Here is a 27,929-nt window from a genome sequence, read left to right on the forward strand (position 1 = left end):
CATAATGCACACTATGTAACTCACACTGTGCTATGCAAATTCCTGCTAACATTCGCAAATACTCAGCTATGTTTGACATTTGCCAAGGATAAAATGTTTACTGCAGACAGCATGTTAGACATTAGAATCCATTTATTTTCTATTTCAGCCAGCTATGCCATACTTAACTCACACCGGATACAAGTTTTAAGACCCTCTCCAGAGTTACCACAGAATCCCAGGACGGCTGAGGTTGAAACGGATTTCAAGGGTCCGTCTGGTCCAACCCCTGCTCAAGCAGGGCCACCCAGAGCAGGGTGCCCAGGACCACATCCAGGCAGCTTTTGAAGATCTCAGAGAAGATTCTCCAGAAGCTCTCTGGGCATCCTGTGCCAGTGCTGTCATCTGTATAGTACAGACCTGCTTCCTGATGTTTAGGCAGAACCACTTGTGCTCCTGTTAGTGCCTGTTGCCTCTTGTCCTGGCACTGGGCAACACTGAAGGTGATTGCTTGGAAGCACATCTTTTTGTTGCCCAGCTAGCTAAAAACACAGTATGTTTAGTGTAGTGTGGCTCTGTCTGGGATTCTCCCATCCTACAGATTGTTTTGTTCATTTTCTCCTACGTAACTTGCAGATATACAGAGAAGAAATAAGGTGGAGTGTTCACTGCCTCTGAGGGAGCTTCCAGAGGTCCTGCGTTGCTCAGCTTGTTTCTTGAAAAAAAAAAAATCTTGTATGTGGAGATGACCAGGCAACTATTACTCTATAATTCTATAACTTACTCCTTTCTCCCCCTTTCCAGAAGGCCAACAGACTTGTCATCAGACATAGAAGTAGTTGTTTGTATTCATTCTTGTCATTGAAAGTATTCTCAGTGAGGGAGAGGTAGTAAGCAGTATTTCATATTTAGGTGCCATACTGAATTTTCAGTCATACAAACAACAGGGTTTGAGAATTTATTTATTCCTTTTTCTCCATGATAATAATTTCCCTGGATGAATGATTGAAATGCTGGAGGAAAACAAACAAACACAAAACAAACAAAACCAAAAAACCGAGAAACAAATCACCCAGAAAATGTGTCTATTTTAAATATAGCCTTTGAACAAGCTCACGAAAAAGACATACACTGAGACATACACAGCAATAAGAAATTAGATTCAGTGGCCCATGAGATCTGTTTCAGTTTAATGTTCACAATTCATTGGCAAGTTCTATAGTGTGCTAAGGCAAAACAAAACATTCTAGGAAATCACTGTATATAACTCAATATCTGATACTAATTCTTTATATATAAATATCCATTACTGTCACTAAGACTTTTTTAACTCTCAATTGCATGCAAAATGTTCTCTGTTACAGAAATGCTAGTGATCTTACCACTTCAGCAAGTGCTTCATAAAAGCATTCAAAAGTTGATTTTGTCATTAAAGGAATAGGGGAGCATAGTCCTCTCTGCTGTTTGTGTGTTGGGAGGGATTTGTATGTGCTTTGTTTCTCAAGAAGAGTGTTAACACTGTTTTCTTGTGCTGATGTTGTTTTTTGTTGTTTTGTTTTTAAATTTCGTTTGAGCAAGTTGATAGAAAATCTACTTTAGGAAAATGTAGGTCTTGACAATTCGGTAGTGTGTCCCAGATATCTTGTGTAAATATTTTTGTATGAAAACAGGAATTTCATGGAAGTCTAAGTAAATTTTGACTTGGGTTTATTATTTGTTCCTGTGAACAGGTACCTTATCTACACAATGCTCTCCGTACTGTTTCTTTTCAATCTTAATTTAAATTTGATCTGATTTTTAAAATTTCTGACTATATTTGCCTGTGGTATTCAGTTATAGGTCAATGTGTTTTCTTAAACTGCTGCATGATACTGGTCTCTTTGTTAAACTGCAATTATATTTCATCATCACACAGATAGCTGTATTTTGATAGTGACTGTAATGGTTTCTTTATTCTGCAAATACATTGGAAATCCATTTGTAGATTGGTTTAAGATATTTCCAGGTGGAAGTTCTATAAATATGGTTATGAAATCTGCATTTGTAAATGACATTGAAAATAATAGCATGTGAATCTTCTTCAGATTTTTTTAAAGAAAAAAACACAGTATGTCATAAGACAAAATAAAGCTATCACGAGAGAATTTTTTCAAACTTTATAATCAAGCCTTGTGTTGAAGACATCCAGATTCAAAATTACTTGAACCTTAAAAAAAAAAAAAGAGAGAAAATGGCAGCTTCCTCCACAACGTAGATTATTTTTCCAAATTCCAGTTCTAAAGACCTCACTTGTATAAAAACATACCTGAAATCAGATTACTTATGCCTATACATATACTATAGTTTTCCCCCTGGCTACATACATGCACAGAACATCTTACATATCATATATCTAAAATACAGAATAATTTGTAGTATTGTCTCACCTGGAGATAAATGCACAGATAGGCAAGAGGAATCATCAATTTTCTCTCTCTCGACATATCTTAGTGACTATTTTAGGCTTATAAATATACTTTGGATAGCTAAAATAAGGTGAGATGGATGCAGTCTATTTGACTTGCCAAAGAAGCAGTGGCAGAAAAGGGCCTGGGTATCTCCAGCTCTTCTCATCCTTCCAGCTCATGTCCATGTCACTGATATCTTCTGTCTGGTAAGCAGTTACTATGGAGCTGGCCAGTGAATTATATTTGACATAGAGTCACTGGGGGAGAATACAAATTTTGACAAGATGAAGAAAAAGGACCTATGGGGAGGTAAGTTCAGCTCTCACCTTTAAGCTTCAGCAGTTTAGTCAACCTCTTTTATGTGCAGTTTTCTCCCTCAGCTGTGCATCCGGTCTGATGCCTTGAATTCATGCTCCCTAAGGTGCTCTAGTGCTTGCTTAAAGTCTTGGAGCACACTCACAGCAAGATTCATCAGTGGGGCTCTGCTGATATCAACAGGGTTGTGGCACTTGATAGCAGGTTTCTTTTTTTGTTTTAATGTCAGAGTATAAATCTCTAAGCAGCACCCTGCAAATGGAAAGTTAATCTGTTGTCTTCTTTCTCTGTTTAAAATCACCTGTTATTACATTTTATGGTGTACATATTTATGATGACGGCTATTGCATTTTATGTTGTACAAGATTAGCTTTGTTTTGAAGTCTCTAGCGAAGTGCACAAAGAAGGGGATTTCCCCTATCATCCCCTATCATGCACCAGCCTCTGGAAAAGTTGAATGATACAGTGGACTGTTAAAGACTACACTGAAAGCAATGGGTGCTGGGACATTCAAAAATTGGGATACACATTTGGCAAAGGCCACCTGGTTAGTCAATACTAGGGGATCTGCCAACCGAGCTGGACCTGCCCAATCAAACCTGTTACGCACTGTAGACAGGGATAAAGTTCCTGTAGTGCACGTAAGAAACATGCTGGGTAAAACAGTCTGGGCTACTCCTGCCTCAGGAAAAGGCAAACCCATTCGTGGGATTGCTTTTGCTCAGGGACCTGGATGCACTTGGTGGGTAATGCAAAAGAATGGGGAGGTCCGGTGTGTACCTCAAGGGGATTTAATACTGGGTGAGAATAGGCTGTGTGGTGTTTAGCTGCCAGCCGGGTTAAACCACAACAACTTGGAAGGTTCATGACAGCTATTTCTGGAAAGAGCCTGGGTGCAAATACCCAACAACAGCAAAAAACCTTCCTTTTGCAGAGGACTCAAAGCCTCTAGCTTCAAACTTTTAAGGTAACACAAAGAAAACTCAGGGGAAACTCTTTAGCATCTCCTTATCTGTCTATCTTACACAGTCTTACTGTTGGCTGTATTGGAAAAAGAATCATTGAGATAGTCCTAGTCTTTGGCTGCCTCTTTGCATGGCCCCAAGGAACAAGCTGCCCCAAGAAGCTCTGAACAGCTCTGTTCAACTTTTAAAGTATTTCAATACAGACATAAGAACAAAGGAATACCAAGACTTTGGATTTGAGAGCTACAGGGTTTTACTTGAAAAAAGACCGTGCAAAAATCATGTTCTGTAGAACGCATCCCTCCTTTCTGACTGAACCACATGTCCCCCAAGAGACGCTCAACCAGCTCATGGCTGACAGACATTCGATCTTCAGGCTTACGCATCCAGTGGAGAACTCAGGTATCAGTCCAATCGCTTCTTAACTTCAGACAGGCTTGGTGCAGTGACTACTTCACTGGGGAGACTGTTCCAATGTGCAACCACCCTCTCAGTGAAGAACCACTTCCTGATGTCCAGCCTAAACTTCCCCTGCCTCAGCTCAACACCGTTCCCGTGGGTCCTGTCACTGGGGGGAAACTGTTTTGCGGGGGGGAAACTTAGTTACAAAAGATGAGGAAAAGGCTGAGGTGCTCAATGCTTTCTTTGCCTCAGTCTTTAGCGGAAAGACCGGTTGTTCTCTGGATACCTGGTACCCTGAGCTGGTGGAAGGGGATGGGGAGCAGGATGTGGCCCTCGCTATCCATGAGGAAAGGGTTGGCGACCTGCTACGACACTTGGATGTACGCAAGTCGATGGGGCCAGATGGGATCCACCCGAGGGTACTGAGCAAACTGGCAGAGGAGCTGGCCAAGCCGCTTTCCATTATTTATTGGCAATCCTGGCTATCAGGGGAGGTTCCAGTCGACTGGCGGCTAGCAAACGTGACGCTGTCCTGGTTCCAGTTAGGACAGAGTTAATTTTTCCTCATAGTAGCTGGTAGGGTGCTATGTTTTGGATTAGGATGAGAAGAGCGCTGATAACATGCTGATGTTTTAATTGTTGCAGAGCAGTGTTTACACCAAGCCAAGGAGTTTACAGCTTCTCGCTCTGTCCTGCCAGCGAGCAGGCTAGGGGTGCAGCAGGAGCTGGGAGGGGACAGACCCAGGACAGCTGACCCAAACTGGCCAAAGGGGTATTCCATACCATCTGACGTCATGCTAAACAATATATAGGGGTGGCTGGCCGGGGTGGGGGGCCCGGCTGCTCGGGGATAGGCTGGGCATCGGTCAGCGGGTGGTGAGCAATTGCATTGTGCATCACTTGTTTCGTACACATTATTATTATTAATACTATTATCATTATCACTATTATTATCACTATTATTATTATTTTCCTGTCTTAATAAACTGTCTTTATCTCAACTCACCGGCTTCACTTTCCCGTTTCTCTCCCCCATTCCAGAGAGGGAGGGGGGAGGGTGAGCGAACGTCTGTGTGGTGTTTAACTGCCAGCCGGGTTAAACCACAACAGATGCCCATCTACAAGAAGGGTCGGAGGGTAGACCCGGGAAACTATAGGCCTGTTAGTTTGACCTCAGTGCCCGGGAAGCTCATGGAGCAGATTATCTTGAGTGTCATCACGCGACACTTGCAGGGCAACCAGATGACCAGGCCCAGTCAGCATGGGTTTATGAAAGGTAGGTCCTGCTTGACGAACCTGATCTCCTTCTATGACCAAGTGACGCGCTTGGTGGATGAGGGGAAGGCTGTGGATGTGGTCTACCTTGACTTCAGTAAGGCTTTTGACACCGTTTCCCACAACATTCTCCTCAAGAAACTGGCTGCTCGTGGCTTAGACTGGCGTACGCTTTGTTGGGTTAAAAACTGGCTGGATGGCCGGGCCCAGAGAGTTGTGGTGAATGGAGCCAAATCCAGTTGGAGGCCGGTTACTAGTGGAGTCCCCCAGGGCTCAGTGCTGGGGCCGGTCCTCTTTAATATCTTTATCGATGACCTGGATGAGGGGATCGAGTGCACCCTCAGTAAGTTTGCAGATGACACCAAGTTAGGTGCGTGTGTCGATCTGCTCGAGGGAAGGAAGGCTCTGCAGGATGATCTGGATAGGCTGGACCGATGGGCTGAGGCCAACTGCATGAATTTCAACAAGGCCAAGTGCTGGGTCCTGCACCTGGGGCGTAACAACCCCAAGCAGCGCTACAGGCTGGGAGATGAGTGGCTGGAAAGCTGCCTGGTCGAGAAGGACCTGGGAGTACTGGTTGATAGTCGGCTGAATATGAGCCAGCAGTGTGCTCAGGTGGCCAAGAAGGCCAACAGCATCCTGGCCTGTATAAGAAGCAGTGTGGCCAGCAGGTCTAGGGAAGTGATTGTCCCCCTGTACTCGGCTCTGGTGAGGCCGCACCTCGAGTGCTGTGTTCACTTTTGGGCCCCTCGCTAGAAGAAGGACATGGAGGTGCTTGAGAGAGTCCAGAGAAGGGCAACGAAGCTGGTGAGGGGTCTGGAGAACAAGTCTTACGAGGAGTGGCTGAGGGAGCTGGGGTTGTGTAGCCTCGAGAAGAGAAGGCTCAGGGGAGACCTCATCGCTCTCTATAGGTACCTTAAAGGAGGCTGTAGAGAGGTGGGGGTTGGTCTATTCTCCCACGTGCCTCGTGACAGGACGAGGGGGAATGGGCTAAAGTTGCGCCAGGGGAGGTTTAGGTTGGATATTAGGAAGAACTTCTTTACTGAAAGGGTTGTTAGGCACTGGAATGGGCTGCCCAGGGAGGTGGTTGAGTCGCCATTCCTGGAGGTCTTTAAGAGACGTTTAGATGTAGCCCTTAGTGATACGGTTTAGTGGAGGACTTGTTAGTGTTAGGGCAGAGGTTGGACTAGATGATCTTGGAGGTCTCTTCCAACCTAGACGATTCTGTGATTCTGTGATTCTGTGATTCTGTGGTGATAACGGAGAACTGGTCACCTGCTTCTCCACTCCCCCTCGCGAGGAAGTTGTAGACTGCGATGAGGATGAATATACATATTCATAACCACTCCCTGAAAGTAGGAGCCGGGGGGAGGGGGGGGTGATGGCGTAGCAGGCGGATCAGTAAACGAGCCCGCAGCTCTCTCACTGTCTGGCAAAGCACACGTTTCCGATTGTGGTCCCACATGGCTCTTTAAGGCCTCAGAGACTGCTCGCCAGGTGCCGAGCAATCCCGCCGCAACCTTGTCGTTTTTAGTAGCAGAGTCCCACACCTTGACCTCAATTTGGTCTCATGTTTCAGGATCATAAACTGTCTAATTCATAATAAAGGGAATAAACTGGAAGGTTACCAGGACATTCATTGCTTCTAAGGACATATGATTCCCCATAGCGAGCAACTGCTTACCTTCGGCCAGTGAGGGGCAGTTGTGTGCACTGGTCCGCTTCTCTCAGCTTGAGCTTCCTTCGCCTTGGGTGCGCTTCCTTTCAGCGACTTTCACTATTGTGGGAATGGAAATGTTGTTTTTGCAGTGTTACATTGTATAGAAGGAAGGAATGTGGTATTGAAATATGCTTACAGTGATAAGAAAGCTTAACAGAAAACCTTGTAAAATGCAGACAGCCGGACTCCTTAGAGCAATTAGGTGAAAATCACGGTGTCAAGTCAAATCAGATAAGTGATGAAACATTACCACTTCAAACAGTAAAAAAGTCAAAAGAAATTTGAAATTTAACAGGCCAGCAACTGAAGGCCAGGCATTGTCTGTGAAGCATCAGATAGATTGTGAACCTGGATTACCCAGTCAATGGGGAAACAGGGGAGGGTCCTGTCATCAAAAAGTATATAAACTGTGTTTTGGAACTAGTGGGTGCGCTCTCCTGCTTGTGGGGCGCCCGCCATTGCAATCGCGAATAAATTACTACTTCACTGAGATCCTCGCCTGAGCCTAAGTTATTGGCTACAGAGTGTTTCTCACACTATGAGTTTCCTTTCAGCTCAAGTTCCACTTCTGTGAGGGGTTTGCTGAGTTCAGCCGAACCTATCTTCATGAGGCAATCAGCGTCCCTGTTCCTGTCCTGGTCCCTGTTCTGTTAGCCTGTCCCTGTTCATTCATTTTTTTGTTTTTGTCCCTGTTCTGTTAGCTTGTCCCTGTTCCTGTTCTTCAGGTCCCTGTTCCTGTTCTTCATGTCCCTGCTCGGGCACCATTTGTGGCGTAAAGACCACACGGACACCAGGGTTCTTTTAGGATCAGTAACTGCTACTACTTTATTGATGAGATAAATTCAACTCTTTTATTGAGGACAGGCTCCCTTCTTATACCATTCTCTCCACAGCAGTCCTTTTCCACTAACTAGTCATTGGTCAGCAACTTTGCCCGACAACAGCAAACACACAGCAACTTCCATGTCTTAATGGCTGGAGAGCAAGCAATCTGAGACAACAAGGCGCCTCCTGAATCACCCTTCTTTGTTCCTTCTAAACTCTTTACATTCCTGATGGCCTCATCGTTAAGAGTCTGATGTTATCACCAACCATGGGGCTTGTCGACCCCCATGGCCACACTCCCACAGTTAATAATATATATTATATATATTATATAAAATAAAATTGTCTAGTTATGAGACTGAAGGTGAAGAAACGTGGGAAGTCTCTGTGTTCATCTTTTACTAGCCATTTTGGTGATGATGAATGAATATCACCAGAAAAAAAAAGCATCATCAAAAGCAGTAGAGCACACTGGATGTGAGTATTTAGTGCTGTCAAAACTCCCACATTCAAGTACTGTCAGATCATACACACAAGTGAGTTTTAGGCTATGGAAAAAGGGAGGTGGTCAAAAGAAGATTAATATATTTATTAAAATATCGTGATATATGTAATTACAAATTACAGCTGAAACAAGCAGTGTCTCACAAGTATTAAAGCATAATTGTACAACAGCACAGTTAACCTGTGGAACTCCCCACCAAAGAGCAGAAGTAGATTTAATGATATCCAAATAGTAATAGCTTCCATAATTTCACAGAAGAACAGACACTGATGAAAATCACAAATAGGTTGAAGCACTCAGTAGCCACTAAACAGGATAATGAAGCGATATCTCTTAATATGACAGAACAACTGGCTAGATATAAATATGAGAAAGACTTATAAAGAACTTAACAGAGGCAAAGAAATTAATGTGACCCTTCTTTCAGCAAGACAATCTTCTAAATAGCTTTGTAGACTGCAGTGATATTGTTTGGCTTTGCAGAAAACAGTGGGCAAATCTAGGAACTTTCTTTATGGTAATGTATCTGTACTATAGATATGCTGATGTATTCAGTTATAGGTCAATGTGTTTTCTTAAAATGCAGCATGATACTGGTCTCTTTGTTAAACTGCAATTATATTTCATCATCACACAGATAGCTGTATTTTGGTAGTGATTGTAATGGTTTATTTATTCTGCAAATACATTGAAAATCCATTTGTAGATTGGTTTAAGATATTTCCAGGTGGAAGTTCTATAAATATATTCATAAAAATTAGGGTGCAATTCCTGTTTTAACACTTTTCTTCCTTCCTTCCTTCCTTCCTTCCTTCCTTCCTTCCTTCCTTCCTTCCTTCCTTCCTTCCTTCCTTCCTTCCTTCCTTCCTTCCTTCCTTCCTTCCTTCCTTCCTTCCTTCCTTCCTTTCTTTCTTTCTTTCTCTTAGTGAAACAACTGAGATATACCGCACTGATTCCTCAGAAATATTGATGGCAATCGAGGCCTCTATTTTCCATCACAGATTTTCTCCTGCTTTCTATCCATGTGAACTGCTGCAGATACAGTCTTACACAATGGGTAATGTAATGACCTCTATTCATTTATAGTAAGTTATACAATGTTGTGAAGTCCATGAAATATTTAACACTAATAAACAGGATAATCATTACTTTAATGTATAATGAGAAAGTAAATTCAGTAACTCACATTTAAATAAAATATAAATACTTTATGCAGTTTCAATTTACCACATTGTGTCAGTAATCCATTTAAAGTCAATGAACAACATAATGGAATGGCTCATGTTGACTTGCGGAAATCAGACTCCATAACCTCAGAATAGTTATAAAGCAGGTATGTTTATTCGGCGCTGCACACACATGCCGGACGCAAGGGGGATAGCTCCACCTAACTTGCGCACCAATGGTTACTGGCAGTGTGCTTATATTACTGGGACAAATAGATATTCATTTGTCCTGGTTCCAGTTAGGACAGAGTTAATTTTCCCTCATAGTAGCTGATAGGGTGCTATGTTTTGGATTAGGATGAGAAGAGCGCTGATAACATGCTGATGTTTTAATTGTTGCAGAGCAGTGTTTACACCAGGCCAAGGGCTTTTCGGCTTCTCGCTCTGTCCTGCCAGCGAGCAGGCTGGGGGTGCAGCAGGAGCTGGGAGGGGACAGACCCAGGACAGCTGACCCAAACTGGCCAAAGGGGTATTCCATACCATCTGACGTCATGCTAAACAATATATAGGGGTGGCTGGCCGGGGTGGGGGGGCCGGCTGCTCGGGAATAGGCTGGGCATCGGTCAGCGGGTGGTGAGCAATTGCATTGTGCATCACTTGTTTTCTTACACATTATTATTGTTAGTACTATTATCATTATCACTATTATTATTATTATTGTTATTATTATATTCCTTATATTCCTTATATTATTATATTCCTGTCTTAATAAACTGTCTTTATCTCAACTCACAGGCTTCACTTTCCCGTTTCTCTCCCCCATCCCAGAGAGGGAGGGGGGAGGGTGAGCGAACGGCTGTGTGGTGTTTAGCTGCCAGCCCGGTTAAACCACAACATATGTTAACGACCCAAAGATAAGGGAACAAAAGACTGTATGCATAGTTAATGGAACCAACAAGAACTGGCTTGACTGCTGAAGTCTGTCAAAGACAGTAAAGGCCAGAAGATAAGCAGCAAGGAAGACTTCTGGCCTTCAACAAAAGACCACCAGAGTATGCCAGACGACCGACCACCCAAGGACTCCAGTATGCATACGAATAGAGATGGAACCTACATTAATGATTTTTCAGAGACCTGATGAATATACAAGAGACTTACGGGAAATTGTTGTGGTTTAACCCGGCTGGCAGCTAAACACCACACAGCCGTTCGCTCACCCTCCCCCCTCCCTCTCTGGGATGGGGGAGAGAAACGGGAAAGTGAAGCCTGTGAGTTGAGATAAAGACAGTTTATTAAGACAGGAATATAATAATATAAGGAATATAAGGAATATAATAATAACAATAATAATAATAATAGTGATAATGATAATAGTACTAACAATAATAATGTGTAAGAAAACAAGTGATGCACAATGCAATTGCTCACCACCCGCTGACCGATGCCCAGCCTATTCCCGAGCAGCCGGCCCCCCCACCCCGGCCAGCCACCCCTATATATTGTTTAGCATGACGTCAGATGGTATGGAATACCCCTTTGGCCAGTTTGGGTCAGCTGTCCTGGATCTGTCCCCTCCCAGCTCCTGCTGCACCCCCAGCCTGCTCGCTGGCAGGACAGAGCGAGAAGCCGAAAAGTCCTTGGCCTGGTGTAAACACTGCTCTGCAACAATTAAAACATCAGCATGTTATCAGCGCTCTTCTCATCCTAATCCAAAACATAGCACCCTACCAGCTACTATGAGGGAAAATTAACTCTGTCCTAACTGGAACCAGGACAGATATCCACCCCTTATTCCATACCATTTATGTCATGCTCAGGTTACACTCTTTCCAATACATTCTAATTAATCACCATTTCCATCTATGGTATATAGCAATCATGGTAGTGATGACATACAGTATTATATAATAATTAACATACTACAATTCAACTCATGGGCTATTCTCACCCAGTATCAAATCCCCTTGAGGTACACACCGGACCTCCCCATTCTTTTGCATTACCCACCAAGTGCATCCAGGTCCCTGAGCAAAAGCAATTCCACGAATGGGTTTGCCTTTTCCTGAGGCAGGAGTAGCCCAGACTGTCTTACCCAGCATGTTTCTTACGTGCACTACAGGAACTTTATCCCCTTCTACAGTGCGTAACAGGTTTGATTGGGCAGGTCCAGCTCGGTTGGCAGATCCCCTAGTATTGACTAACCAGGTGGCCTTTGCCAAATGTGTATCCCAATTTTTGACTGTCCCAACACCCATTGCTTTCAGTGTAGTCTTCAACAGTCCATTGTATCGTTCAACTTTTCCAGAGGCTGGTGCATGATAGGGGATGTGATACACCCACTCAATACCATGTTCTTTGGCCCAAGTGTCTATAAGGTTGTTTCGGAACTGAGTCCCGTTGTCTGACTCAATTCTCTCTGGGGTGCCATGTCGCCATAGGACTTGCTTTTCAAGGCCCAGGATAGTGTTCCGGGCGGTGGCATGGGGCACCGGATATGTTTCCAGCCATCCGGTGGTTGCTTCCACCATTGTAAGTACGTGGCGCTTGCCGTTGCGGGTTTGAGGGAGTGTGATGTAATCAATCTGCCAGGCCTCTCCATATTTATATTTCAGCCATTGTCCTCCATACCAAAGAGGTTTTGACCGTTTGGCTTGCTTGATTGCAGCACATGTTTCACAGTCATGAATAACCTGTGCTATAGTGTCCATGGTCAGGTCCACCCCTCGATCACGAGCCCATCTGTAGGTTGCATCTCTACCTTGATGGCCTGAGGTGTCATGGGCCCATCGGGCTATAAATAATTCACCATAAAACTCAATTTGGAATACAGGTACAGCAGACTGGAGATTAAGGCAATCAACATCGTGACTAGCAACTATTAAGCAGGTCCAATACTTATACCAATTTTAGTTTAACACACTCTGGTCAGATTTGTCGATATCTCAACCCTTCGGGCCCCACGTTGGGCGCCAAAAGGACTGTTGTGGTTTAACCCGGCTGGCAGCTAAACACCACACAGCTGTTCGCTCACCCTCCCCCCTCCCTCTCTGGGATGGGGGAGAGAAACGGGAAAGTGAAGCCGGTGAGTTGAGATAAAGACAGTTTATTAAGACAGGAATATAATAATATAAGGAATATAAGGAATATAATAATAACAATAATAATAATAATAGTGATAATGATAATAGTACTAACAATAATAATGTGTAAGAAAACAAGTGATGCACAATGCAATTGCTCACCACCCGCTGACCGATGCCCAGCCTATTCCCGAGCAGCCGGCCCCCCCACCCCGGCCAGCCACCCCTATATATTGTTTAGCATGACGTCAGATGGTATGGAATACCCCTTTGGCCAGTTTGGGTCAGCTGTCCTGGGTCTGTCCCCTCCCAGCTCCTGCTGCACCCCCAGCCTGCTCGCTGGCAGGACAGAGCGAGAAGCCGAAAAGTCCTTGGCCTGGTGTAAACACTGCTCTGCAACAATTAAAACATCAGCATGTTATCAGCGCTCTTCTCATCCTAATCCAAAACATAGCACCCTACCAGCTACTATGAGCTACTTAACTCTGTCCTAACTGGAACCAGGACAACATACAATTGTGCTAGCTAAGACCTAGGAATCACTATCCTTTATCTTGTTCCCTGTCTCAAGTCCTCCCTTTTCTTTATCCTAGGCAAATTCTTTTGCTTATAACACTCCTTCTTGATTCAAAGTTTTCATAAAATTCTTGCCAGTTTCTACCTGGTGCTTGATTCGGTTACACTTCCAGGTTTCATATTTATCTAGTCTTTTCATACAGCACCAAAATGCACACTGTACCAATACACAGGTTAAGAATATTAGTAAAAGCAAGATCAATATTCCTATAAACAATTGCTTAAGCCAAGAAAAGTTGGGTGACCAAGAGGTCAGTTTGTTCCATAATTCTCGAACCCACGAGGTGTCATCTTGAACTACCTTATGTAAGATCTTGGTCTTTTCCCAAATATTTCTGAGATCAGTCTCAGTTCATCCTGCCTCATTTACGCACATACGGCAACTAATATTTATTAAAGTGCATACTTCCCCTTGGGAGGATAATAAAAGGTCTAGTGCCTAAAACGTTCTTATTGATTTGTTCTAGTTGTTTGCCCAAAACTATAATATGTTGTTGCGAATATTGGTTTCCTACTTGTGTTAGATCTTCTCCTTTGTATGGCATTTGGTAAGGCCTGCCATACAATATCTCAAAGGGGCTTAGTTTTACCAATACGTATTGGTTTCTTGACAGATAACTGTTCTGAGGTTATGGAGTCTGATTTCCGCAAGTCAACATGAGCCATTTGCCTGTGGCCTATACAGAGTGTGTTGCTGCCAATCAATCCCCAGCACTTTGCTGACTTGTTGGGTCAGTTCTGCAGTGAAGTGTGGTTCCCTGTCAGATGACATTACTGAGGGTACACCAAATCTCGGTGTAATTTCTTTCAGCAATACTTTGGACAGTTCTCTGGCTTTGTTAGTTCTACATGGGAATGCTCCTGGCCATCTGGAAAAGGTGTCTGTTAGTATCAATAGGCATCTAAACCCCCCTTTTCTTGGGAGTTCGAAAAAATCAATTTGCCACTGTTTCCCATGAACATCTCTCTTCCCTATTGTTCCCATTTGGGGTTTGATTCCTGTTTGTGGGTTATTTTTTACATGCTGATGTAAAATTCACTGCAAAGGGAACTGTGTTTGTTGAAGTTAAAATTAAAAATAAATAAAGGCATGTCATCTTTATAAATTGTATCACTGGACTGCTTGTAAGACAGTCTTGGTTAACTACGAAATGTACAATTAAGTTGTAACAATGTCATAGCTAATAAATGCTTGAATAAGTATAGAAATAAAAAAGGTATTTTAATTACTAAGAAGAATCATATGCACTGTGCATTGACCAGAAGTACTTAGGAAAAGCAATATAAGAAAATATAATATATAAAGTAGATTAAGTTTTCCATTTGTATAGTTTTTCCCAGTTTGGGCAATGAATCATCCTGCCCCTGTAAATTTATGTTAAAAGTAACTGTTGCCTGCAGTCACAGCAGTATAACTTTCTTGATTTCTTCTTAGTGAAGCCTAGGAATTTATGTCTTCAGTGTGAATGATCATGCCAGGAAAGGTAAGAAGGGTTAATTGGGCCCAATCTAATCTGCTGATCTAGAGCAGATTGTTTTAGAAAAATATTGGATTGCCATTTCAGTACTACAAACAAGGAAGAGTTTGCTGAAATGCTTGACATGAAAAATTAGTGAGGTCCCTTATAGGAAGACATGAGAAGGGCAAGGAACAAAGGCTGAGCTCTGCAGCACAGCCTGATGTTCACATAATAGAAAATAGATGTTTTCATGAGACAGCATGAACACTATATTTCATGATTTTGAAACCAGTTATTTCTCATGGAAGTGGGTTTTTTTGGAAAGAAAATAAGGGGATAAAATGTTTCTCAGTTTAGAGCTTTATCACAAAATGTGGAAGTTTAGGGACGATGACTTATCTGCCCTCCTATTTCTCCAAAACTACCAGCAGTAGTGTTCTCTGTGTACACAGCAGTACAGCAATACCAGCTTGTGTCTTTGGATGGCAGCAGCATTCTGAGGAGACGATTCAACCCGAAATGCCCTGGTTTATATCAGTTTTGCGTTGCTCAGATTCCACTGGCCTTGATGCTGAGCTCAAGGCTAGCACTGTAAGCTGAGGGCTGATTCAGTTGACCTTCACTGTGTAATATGGGAGGCATGGCAGGGATGTGTGGACTGTTACATGAGACTTGGTAAGACAAGGAAAGAGGTCTCACCTGTCCAGTTATCAATCCTATTCCCAAATCAAATGTAGTGATTATCTGCAGCATCAACCAGCCAAATGTGTTAGGCCAAAATCCATCAAAAGGTTCTTGTCATCTTCTGTGCTGCCTGTGGAATGAAAGAACTGTTAATAATAAGATATTTTAAAATATATATTCTAAAGTAGTTTACTAAAAATATAGTACTAAAAATATATTTTAAAATATAAAAAATATTTCTGAAAAGTTGTGCTCTATAGGGATTTTTCCTTCCCTTGCTCAAAGAATTGTTTTCTTAGCTTGTCTCGCTGTGCTCAAATTATTATATTTCCTCCACTGCCACTTTACTTCTTACCTGGGGTGCTACAGAATCAGGGGTTTAAAAGGTTTCCTCAAAATTAGTTCTGACCTGAATCTGACATGAAAATAATAGTAAGCTTTTAAGATGTTTCAAGCAAACCTTGAAGAGATTTGTCCACTTGTATTTGAACCCTTAGTGGTTACAAGCTAGCTTTAGATCCGATAAAGAGCTCATTGTAAAATAAACTCTAATAAAATAAGCTTATCCCAGCAGCTAAAAAATCTCAAAGTAAAAACAAAGTTTGAAAGACCTGTTTCCCTCATATATGTATATATATATATAATTTAATGTTTAATTGGACCTTTTATGAGAAGTACATGATATCAATGGTCCTAAAGTCTACATTTTTCAGAAGCTATTTTCTGAAGAAAGTATTTCAATGTATCATTTTTATATAGCCAGGTTTTGTTATGTCTCGTTATGGCAGAATGGAGCTTTGCTTTCATACATTTTAAAAAGAGCTTATAGTAAACATAAAGAAGGTACGGTAATATTTGTATTGGCTCTCTAAATCAAAACAAGGTCCATAAAATTAATCCAATTCTCCACAGCCCTTAAATCTCCTCCAGTCTCTGAGCTACAGCATCACGGCAGACAAATGTGGGTGTCAAGCCACTTGAGCAATTCCAAGTGAGCAATTTATTTCTGTTAGCTTCTTCTTAACTAAAGAACTGCAAATACTTACTGTATTCCGCCATGGCCAAGCAAACACATATGCTGTAATCTCTAAGAGGGCTTATTTTGTTTTCTTGTACCTAGGAATAAAATCACAGACCCTGAGTCCAGAATTCCCCCCAACTATATTATATGGATCAAAACCAAGGTGGTCTAGATTTCAGTTTTTTTAATCTCCCAGCAAATCAGGCTAGCAGCTGAAAGAAAATCGTTCCCTCTGGCTTGGGTTGATGTCTTTTAGAAATGTTGAAACTAACAGCAAGAGTGGTACTATGAAGAAAGGGACAAAAATGCTGTTCCAAATGATGATGAAGTATAATTGAAATAAGTTGGCAACAGACATTGCTGGTTCCGTGATGTAAGACAACCCGCATTCCCACACCCAAGAGAACCCAGCAAAGACAATAAATGCATTTATACCGATGTACAGTAATTTCTCAGTTGCCATGGTGAGGAACAGATAACCTAAGGAGATGAACGAGAGATGTTAGGTAACAACTATCAAGTGAAAAAGTTGAAAATTGGTAAAAGGATGCTAATGCTAATGACATCAGAAATATATGTGTTCCAGTATTCATTACTAAAAACAGAACAATTTCATGGGAAATCCTGATCTCTTTTACTTTCCTGATGTTTTTTTTATCAGACTTTGCAGAAGACACTTGTTTGTGTTTGTCATTTGAGCTTTCTTTTCAACAGGACTGGTGGCCTGATCTTTTTGAACCTGTTGAAATGCAATGCATGTCCATGGATTTTGCAAACTTAAACTGCTCATTAAACTGATATATTTATATGTTATGTAAGGGCCAAGTCATCAGAAGTTTGGTGCTTTGTCACTACCTGTCTGCAACCCTCTCTAAACAGCTGGTCATTATCTTATACATATACCAAAGGAAAATTGATCTGGCTCTTTTCACAAATGCACACACTTGTACACATAATTTTAGTTCCCTCTTCACTCAGTTTTGTGGTTTTACTATCAGTGTATTTATTTATTTATGGAATAGGGACCGTTTGATTCCCTGCATGTTTTTGTTTGTTTGTTTGTTTGTTTGTTTTCAAAATGTCATGCGAAAGGCCCAACAACAGCTTAAACTGAGAGGAAAACAGTATAACTCAGTCTGTAGAAAGGAATTGCAAGCATGTGAGTGGAACAACCTGAAAAAATAGCTTTTTGAAAATATGTTATTCTTGGGAGAAATCCATAATCTTTGCAGCTCCTTTAAGCAATGAGGCAACATGTAATTATATACAACTTTCAGTTATAATAAGATTTAACATGTAATGATATTTGGTATACATTTTTCCCCTAGAGAGAAACCAGTGTTAATTTGACAATATCCATGCAAAAGCAAGCAAACAAACAACAAAAAAAAATCCCACTTTTGAAAGTTTTCTTTTAAAAATGTTGAATTTACCCACATCCATTTAGCAGCATAACCTACAGAAACAATCATTTAATAGGTGAGAATAAAGGTGGATAAGGTCTAATGAGAGAATAATATTTCTGCATTACATAAGTGTAAATCTGCACAGTTAAAGGGGGGGGGGGGAGGGAGGGCATTGAATTATGTCCTTACATATATATAACACGCTATAACAAGCATACTTAACACCATGCTGATATTAGAAAACACTCAAGGTTACTTGATTTCAGTTTAAATGAAAATAACAGGACTTTTCCTTGCTGAAATCAGCCACAAGACGGAGAGATGATCGCAAAATAAACTATCTTGTTGATTCTACAAATTTGATGTCTCTAAAATAAACGTTGTGATAGATTGAATTATAGGATGCTGGTAAAGTTTGGAAAGATTGCCTGTTTTTTTGTTGCTGTTGGTTTGTTGTTGTTATTCTTTTGTTTTGTTTTGTTTTTAAATGAAACATTTTGTCTCTGCAATGTAGTAGAGAATGTAAACCAGCACGAGGAAGATATGCATCATTCTAATTTGCTGTGTCCTTCTAAAACATGAAGTATTTTTTCTGAAGTCATGATGATCACACAGGTCCAGGATTTAGTTTGATATCCTGCCAGCAGTGTTGTGGATTATCCTGCAGGACACACAGAAGCATCTCAATTTCTGCTTCTCTCTCTTCCTATGGCAAATAAAAAAGGGACACTTAAAAGACTGAGCAAAAACTTTAATTGGCTGCACCTTGGAAAGTAAAAAGGTTTTTCTTCTGCTTAAATATATGTATACTTAAATCATCAGGCTCTGTCAGTAGATAAAAATTGGAATACAATATTGTAGATCTATAAGGTTTTATACTTCCTGAGGTGAAAGTCTAGATGATATGTTTCCAGCACAAGAGAGCATTTTTTTTCCTTTTGCCCAACAAAAATGTAAGAATATAATCGATTTGTTTATATTCTGCAGTGAATAGTTAAACATAGTGACACATTATATTGCTCTGCCCTTACCCTCCCAGACATATTTCATATTGTTTCTTGCTGAGTAAGACCTTCACTGGAGCTCAGTGACTGAAAGGGGCAAAAGTAAACCTCGCCAGAGGAATAGGAGTAGTCCTTTACAAAAGCTTAAATGAGTTCAGGACAGTGAGAAAACAGTAGATAGAGACAACAGGAGAATTTGGCAGAGAAGCTTGCTGTGGAAGGCCATGGTTTATGACCAGGCTCACATTCCATTCACACTTCCATTCACATTTATTAAGTTATATTCCCTTCATCAAGATCCCCACATCATCTCTGTAAATCAAGCTAATCTTTTCATCAGCTTTAGAGGTTACTGGAATCAGGACCAAAATATGGGTACTCATTGTTATTATTTATTATTAATTCTGCATAGTGATAATACTCAGAAGTCATCCTGTTATAGGCTATGCACAGTGCAAATATATAAAGGGAACACTCTTTGGTTTAAAGAGCTTACAAGGTTATATTACGCCATGGTAATTTGCAAAAGTATGACTTGTTACAGAAACAGTGAATTCTAGAGAGCTATATGAATCTACATGTCAAGAAAAGAAACAAACTTGTATATTCTTACAAACCAGTAAGAGTGGCAGAAATAAGAGTTCTTGTACTAGTGGTTGTAATACCCATAATACAAGAGATGTGTTTCAAGAGTGTTTGATATTAGACTATTTTGTAAATGTAACATGAATGTCCTTGTGCATTATGGATAGTAAAAACATGAGTAGATGAGCTGATCCTTTTCTTATGATTCTGTTATAATTACTATTATTAATATTATTATTATAATCACATCAACATACCCATTAAAGGTATGTAATCTTAAATTGTAATTCAATATCAAAGTTCCTGACATATAAGCAAATCAATTCAGCTTTTGCTCTTGCCATTTATGATAAGACTAAAAATGGACAATGAAATGACTAGTGAAACATTATGCTACATATTGTTATGAAACCCTATCTCATATTAAGTTGAATAGGGTTCGGCAGGGTCATTCAACTACTCTACTGACAGAAAAGTGGGTTTGGCACCCCAGATTATGAAATAGAGCTTTAATTCCCAACATATTTCATATGGACAAAACTTCTGTTACCATTTTATCAGCCCCATATTTATCCAATTTTGGAAACAGTTTATGGTAGTTTATATTGTGTGTCTAGTAATTGTCCTGGTTCCAGTTAGGACAGAGTTAATTTTCCTCCTAGTAGCTGGTAGGGTGCTATGTTTTGGATTAGGATGAGAAGAGCGCTGATAACATGCTGATGTTTTAATTGTTGCAGAGCAGTGTTTATACCAGGCCAAGGACTTTTCAGCTTCTTGCTCTGTCCTGCCAGCTAGCAGGCTAGCTGGGAGGGGACAGACCCAGGACAGCTGACCCAAACTGGCCAAAGGGGTATTCCATACCATCTGACGTCATGCTAAACAATATATAGGGGTGGCTAGCCGGGGTGGGGGGGCCGGCTGCTCGGGAATAGGCTGGGCATCGGTCAGCGGGTGGTGAGCAATTGCATTGTGCATCACTTGTTTCTTACACATTATTATTATTAATACTATTATCATTATCACTATTATTATTATTATTGTTATTATTATATTCCTTATATTCCTTATATTATTATATTCCTGTCTTAATAAACTGTCTTTATCTCAACTCACCGGCTTCACTTTCCCGTTTCTCTCCCCCATCCCAGAGAGGGAGGGGGGAGGGTGAGCGAACGGCTGTGTGGTGTTTAGCTGCCAGCCGGGTTAAACCACAACAGTAATATAAATTTTTTTAAGAACACAAAAGTGATTTTAATGTCATATGACAGAAAGAGAAAATATGTTCTTTAGAACCTGTGTCTAACTGCAATTTTCAGTCTTTGATCTTGAAAGAATGAGTTCCTTTAAGGGATTATGGTTTTGGTCAGATTAGACTAAATGCAAAAGCATTATTTCTGTACATCTATGCCTGTGCTCATCAGGAGTTGAAGTCAGTGCAGTCAGATACACACCTGAAGCACAGAACTGATTGATATCATATGTGTCTCCAATGCATTCCCCTTCTCAAAAGCAAGATCAGCTATTTCTCTGTCATTTCTGATGGATATTTGTCTAATTTGTTCTTAAAGACCTTTGATGTTGGATGAACCACTGACATCTTGTGCAATCTATTTTAGTACTTCATGATCTCTCTAATTTAAGAAGTTGTACTAAATATCAAAGCAGAATCGTCCTTGCTGCAGTTCGACTGGTACTCGTTCCCTTTACCAAGGGTACTTTAAACTCGAGAGTATTTTCTGCAGAACTGCTGTCTTAGTCAATCATGCTCCATCTATCTAGTCTATGTAGTCTTTTTTCCCATCACTATTGAACAGTGTCTTGGTTTTTTGCCTCACTTTGACGGCGGAATTCTGATATTCTCCTCTGATATGCTAACTTCTTAGATCTGTGTGGCCTTTATTTTTAATATACAGACTATCAGACTATCCTTGTGGGTCCCTTCCAACTCAGGATACTGTATGATCCTGTCCTTCAAGTATTTAGACATTCTGGACCCTGGCTCCTGACGAAATTCTCTGAAGTAATGTACATTGTTTTGACTTGCTTGTTTTTGACAAATTTGTGATGGATGCAGATTATTTTATTCCTTCAGGCTTTCAAATATCACTGGCTATATGCTGCATCATTTTTCCTAAAATTGAAATTAGAGTGGCTGACCCATAATGCTCCAGCTTACTTTTTTTTTTTTTTTAGTGATTGTCATGGTTTTGGCTGGGTTAGATTCAATTATCTTCATAGACACTCACATGATGTTGTGTGTTGGATTTGTGATGAAAATAGTGGTGATAACACACTGATGTTTCGGTTGTTGCAGAGCAGCGCTCACCCAGAGCCAAGGACTGTTCAGCTTCCCGTGCTGCCCTGCCAGTGAGGGGGCTGCGGGTGCACCAGGAGCTGGGAGGGGACAGAGCAGGACAGGTATATGTACTCATATATATGTATTCATATATATGTATCCATAAATCCAGGCATTCTTAAACCTAATAATGTAAATATTTATTAGTTACTGACTTAGACACATTTGATGAGACTGAGTAGTCTATCTTTTTCTAATCCTTGGATTCTATCCCACTGATGTTCTTATGAAATGTAACAGTTTCCTATCATTTAATCAAATAACTGAATTTTTCAGTGAATTTTTTTTCAAAAATAGCATTATGGATCCTAACTGTCTATATCTGTCAGTAACTTCTTTCCCTCTTTGACAGAAGATTTTTCTTTGGTATAGTTTTTTCAGCTCAATGTTAATAAAGGAGTCTCTTTTGCTTTCTTGGTCTTTGCTTGTTTTTGTTTTGTTTGCATTTATTGCCACATCATAAAATACTTTTGATTGGTCTTGCCATTGTTTCCTTTTCCTGCATATTTTATTTATTTTTTTGATTACTGATGAGCCAAATGTACCTTCATTTTTTTGAATTAGTCCTCAATAATTTTTGTGTAAATCTTTATAGTGCTTCTTTAAAGAATTAGCACTGTTCTTTAACAACTTTTCATCATTTTCTCAGCCTCTCTACAATCATGTCTAGAAAGTTTATTATTCTGATGTTATTATTAATTTGTATTTCTTATCCTACCTCATGTCCATTTGTAATATCTCCCAATATGTATAAGTGTTTTAAATCTCTTACTAACACTAAGTTTTTTGATGTACATAACTTTTCACTACAAAAAAATACTCTCAGTTATCTTCTTTTTCTAACTCAGTGGTGCTCAGCATGAAAATATCTGTATGCTCTCTCCCCTTTAGTCTTTAGCAATACATTTTCAGCAGTCTATCTATAGGATAAACCTCACCAAAAAAAAAAAAAGACATCAGGAACTGATAAATAAAGCAATAACTTTCATGATGTGACCAAAGTAAGTAGAAATGGTAGGTCTACCCTCTTAAGATGAGCAAAATATCCTTGAATGACTAAAGCTAAGTTTTAGTGTGATAGATCAGAAAAATAGACTTCAAATAAGAAAACTCAGATGTGCTGTGAAATACAAAATAAAAAGAAAATCCCCAACCTCCACCTTTGCTAGACAGATCTCTTCCTGTCACCTTACTCTCAGCCCACCAACTTACAGTGACTTTCAGAGTTACAAGAAACTTGAATTTCTCTGTACAATGCAACATTCTGCAGGCACTGATGTCTCTCCCACACAGGATCATTTTCAGCTCATGTATTCTAGAAGGTGATCCCAATGTGGAGTTTCTCTCTGCCCAGACTCAGCGGTTCTGAGGAAAAAAGAACATTTTCCCTCCTTCCAAAGAGAATAATCCAACTACCAAACACAGTAGTGAAGGATAAGGCAAAAATATTCACAACCTTTCTTGTAAAACAGAACATGTAGCAGCATATTCCAAAATAAGGTCAAACCTGAACCTTGATCCAATACCAGAATTTTAGCAATGATATTAATTTAGTTCCTAACTGTATTATTCCCTCTTGAAACTCATTGTCACTTTTGAGCTGGATAAGGTCATTCACAAAAGTGTCTCTGAATTACAGAGAGGTTAGGATACCTGAGGTTCACCTATTTCAAACTCCCACTTGAAGCGGGTCTATCACCAACACTAGACAAGGCCAACTGTGGCTTTGTCTAGTGGAGTCTCAAAATCCTCAACAGATGGAAATTCCACAGATTCTCTGGGAAACCTGTTTCAGTGCTGCTAGTGAGAATGATTTTCCTCATCTCCAACCTGAAACTCCTAAGTCATACTTCATTGTCATTTAATGTTGTCTTGCCATCTGCCCCCAAACAGAAATGTTTGACTCTGCTGTCTTTATAACTGCTTTTCAGGTAGCTGTAGGCTCCTGTACACGTTGGTTGTGACTCTGGAATGCTTAACTTTTTGCTCTCTCACTTGCACTGAATCCAGTACTGATTTCAGTGTCAAATCCTGCCCGCTTAAGGGCAGAGCATTATTGTCAGATGATGCCCAAACTAGTTTCTCTGAGTAAAGTGGTAGAGCTTTCTTTATTATTGGAGTCACTCACAGGAGTATGGAGCAGACAATACTTAATGCTGCAGAAAGCAGGTGGGTAAGCTGAGTTAGATATGTGGATGGAAGCCAGGCATGCAGCTTGGTTTCAGGCCAGAGAAAAGATTCTGGTTCATTCTATTTGCTAGTATAGATACAGTTAAAAATGCTTGCTGAGTCATCTTTGTTGAACATGCAGGCAGTTGGGAACTAGCATATGTTAAATCAGCTTGAATGGAAAGAAATATTTCCAGACCAAATTCTCACAATCCAGATGTGCTTTGTATGAGATGCTTCTGTCAATCTACTGATATTTAAAGCAAATCAGCCATTAAAACTACTTCAGTATCAATTACAAAACTTCAGAGTCATTATCTGCTACTACTCTTCGGATGCATGTGCAACAACCATTTAAGACATTTTCCATGTCTGCTTAGATAGACACATTAAAAATAACAAGGCAAGACCCAGTGAAACTACTTGGTATATCTTAAGTGATAAAAATAATAATTGAGCAATATGCATCACTGCATTGTGGTCACCCTTTTTAGCTCTGGATGCAAGATTACCCAAAAATACAACTTAACAGTCAGTAATTATCTAATCACAAAATACTAATGTGATGTTCATTTTCTTCTGTATGTACCAGAGACTGTTATGTCATTGTTATCAGAAAGTCTCATCTTAAGAAAATCAGACATCTGTTATGGTGAAATGAGTCCCTTTACGGGCAACCTGATGCTCCCTGTTAGTGGTTAAATCACTGAAATACACTAATAACTAATAAACACTTAAGGGAAAGGAATCTTATTATTTCTTCTCCACACAATCAAGATCCTGTGAAGTTAATAAAGACAAAATCCAAATACAATGATTGTATTGCTGGTATAGTCAATGATGCAGCACATACAATTGGACAAGAAAATGCAGAATGGAAAGAATAATTTGCTTACTGGGTTCTGCCTCAACTGTAATTGATGAAGAAAAGAATAATAAAAATATATATATAGCCCACAAAAACTCTGGTCCTCACAGTACAGAGTTCAGTGAAATCACCTGTTTCAACGTGAAGTTATTTTTCTTATTTTTAAGGAAAAAAGTACATAAAATGATAGGCCACATCATACAGTGGAAACAAAACAAAACAAAACAAAAACCTGAAAGTTATATATGGTCATTGTGTAAATTGATGGTGCAATACTGGGTAGAATATCACATGATATTACAAAGTATATACAGAAAATTAACATCTGCAAGGTCTGTTCATTTCAGAGATTTCAAAATGCTGACAAGCAAAAAATGATATAGTTCAGAAGTACGTATAGAACTTTAACCAGCTTGCATGGATCCTTCAGAAGTTTAGACAAGCATCAGGTTTGATCTAGCAGCATCTTTCTCCATTTAGAGAGCCTGAATGTATGGTTAAACACAAAAATAAATATATAGGAATACAATTTTAGTTTTTGACTCAGTCATCTATCTCCTTGTGGTATACTTCACCAAACACCTTTAGGACAAAGGCATGTGTACAGTACAGTAACTATTACTTACTCACTAGGAAATACAAGAGAAATGTTTTTGCATTTACAAACTAAATAGAAATGCTTCCATGAAGTAGTTATTGAAATAAAAATATAATTCTATATAAAATGTTCCTTTTTTTTTTTTACGTAGTCTTTATCAGTTGCCAGTGTTGTACATGGGAACATCAAGGTTATTAAACTTTTAGTTGTTTTTATTAAGAAATTCACTTAATAAACAAAGGAAGAGAGGAGGAGGATGTAATCTCAGTAGAGCTGGGGAATGTGAGACGTAAAAAATCACATTGCTTAATTTAATTTTTATATTAATACTGTTAAATTGCCATCAACTTGTGTACGGTCCTGTTACTTGATTTAGAAGTGATTTATTTTGTTAATCTATTTCTAATTGGAACAGAGAAACAAATAAAGAACTGGTTCTGACAAAGTGAATGAAAGAGTTTGGATCAATATAGCTATACTGGTTTATAATCGGATGCTAGATTACACTGGTGCAAATTTCCCATGTAAAGGAGTTTTGTTTATGGATTTATGGAAGTATGTGTTGCAAGCTTAAGTATCAGAAATATTCATACTTCATACATTTCAATTAATTCTTCACTCAACAGCTTAAATTAGTACCTTTGTCTGAGAGTATAAATAACATAATAGGCTGTACTCAGAAGTGATATTTAAGAGTTTTAAGCCTTTATGTACTCTTATACAGAGCGAACCAACACTGGAAAAGGTAGCAGTAATGTGACTTGTACCAAAGTTTATTTTCAATATCCCATGCTATCGGTGGGTCAAAATTTATAGACTTGAGTTGGTTAACATTAGGCTGAAAATCTAGAAGTTGATACAAGCTATTCCACCTTTCCCATTTATTTAGATTGCTGTTTGAACTTGTCCCAGTGAAGTTATTCATGTAAGGATGAATCCAATTAGGAGAAACAGAACTGTGTCAATGAATTACCCTACATGTCAGGGATGGAAAACTCCTTTATTCCCCTCCCCCCCCCTCCCCCCCCTCCCCCCCCTGCATTTCAGGACACAACCATGTAGGCTAGTGATGACTCAGACTGAGTTGGGAGATAGAGTTGACTTGCTGAAAGTTTTTTTTTCTCTGCATCCACACAACATGGTGAAATTCTGATCCATGACTGCAACTTGAGTATTTTTCTCTCATTTCTCTTACATTCTGACAAAAAGATACTAGATTTACAAAGCTGATCACTCCACTACTTATGTACATTTGAAATTGAAAGACAGAACTATTACTGAAGGGGAAAACACCATCTTGTATGATCTCCTCACATGTGAAATATGGCTAAATCCAGCCCTGGAGCCAGCAGAGTGCATGGTAGACTCCTTCGGGCTGATGTGTCAGTAAGAGTTAATGTTTCTGACAAGCATTCACCCCTCAGCTGCACACCATGCAGTCTGTTCACTGGGAAGACCCAAATCAAATTTAGCAGGACTGGTATCAAGAACTATGTATGCAATTATAAGGTGGTTGCTGTCCTTGGCACTGGCTGCAGTTCCCCTTTTGGCACTGTTGAGCAGTGACAACTTCAGTCTGACAGGACAGATGGATGTTCTCTTGCAGATGGAGCTCATGGGTATGCTTTGCTGGAGGAGAAACTTCCTATGATGCCACGTGTACTGCAATGCAAGCAGGCTGGAAATGAACTGTGAGAAATTGCAAATCACCTGCATTTTTTAGCATATATACAAGCTTTATTTCCAGAAGGTATTATATTGTCTCCCAGATTACATGTTTGCACCAGTAAATATGACACCAACAAAAACTTATTCTTTATTAATCCCTCTTTAGAGACACCATGGAAGGCAGTATAGATGGAGAGAGAAATCTCAGTTGCTTAAAAATAAAAAAAATCAATATTCAATAACTGAATTTAAATAAATAAAACAATATGTAAAGACTCCACTGTGACTAGATCACATATAATTTCTGTGCTTTAATCTGCGTACTGTAATATTCTTTCTGCTTCTTTATTGCTGTTTTTTCCCCTCAGCTGCTCAAATTATACTTGATTCTTTTCACAGTAAGGCCTCAAACGATAAAGGTAAGATCACAACACCTCCATTGCACAGGGAAGTATCAGTCATATCAGTTTTATCACAAGGCAAGCTTGTGATAAAGCCTTCAAACAAAGTGTCCAAAGTCTGCCAGCAAGTTAACTAAATTCTTATTAAACTAAGAATTGCTACTTGCCAAACCACCAACTTCTCTTTATCCAACATTCAGAACCAGAAGGTATATGATGATGCTGTTGGTAGAATTGTGCAACCCTAACCTGTAACAATTTTTCAGTAAACTACCAGCAGCACATTAGATTATAGAATCCTACAAAATTTCCTCTTTATATGAAAATATAATGCATAATTTTAAAAAATAAGGAATTAATAATTTGTACAAGCTATCTGGAATAAAAGTTCTATGTTACTTATTTCCGAATGACAACAGTAATTTCACTGTATGTTACCTACTGCTTTTTACTA

General features: G+C 39.8%; 1 protein-coding gene across 1 annotated transcript in view; it reads right to left on the reverse strand.

The window, feature by feature from the left end:
* Nucleotides 1-13,743, reverse strand: part of LOC308184982 (uncharacterized protein) — a gene marked incomplete at its 3' end in the record, with an annotated part of 295,193 nt that extends 281,450 nt beyond the window's left edge. Inside the window, exon 1 of the mRNA XM_080572526.1 lies at nucleotides 12,430-13,743. Coding sequence (XP_080428652.1) covers nucleotides 12,430-12,462 — 33 coding nt within the window. The 5' untranslated portion in view covers nucleotides 12,463-13,743. The remainder of the gene's footprint in view (nucleotides 1-12,429) is intronic.
* Nucleotides 13,744-27,929: the final 14,186 nt, after the last annotated feature.

Source organism: Anser brachyrhynchus (assembly GCF_964034855.1).
Source record: "Anser brachyrhynchus genome assembly, chromosome: W".
Taxonomy (NCBI): Eukaryota; Metazoa; Chordata; class Aves; order Anseriformes; family Anatidae; genus Anser; species Anser brachyrhynchus.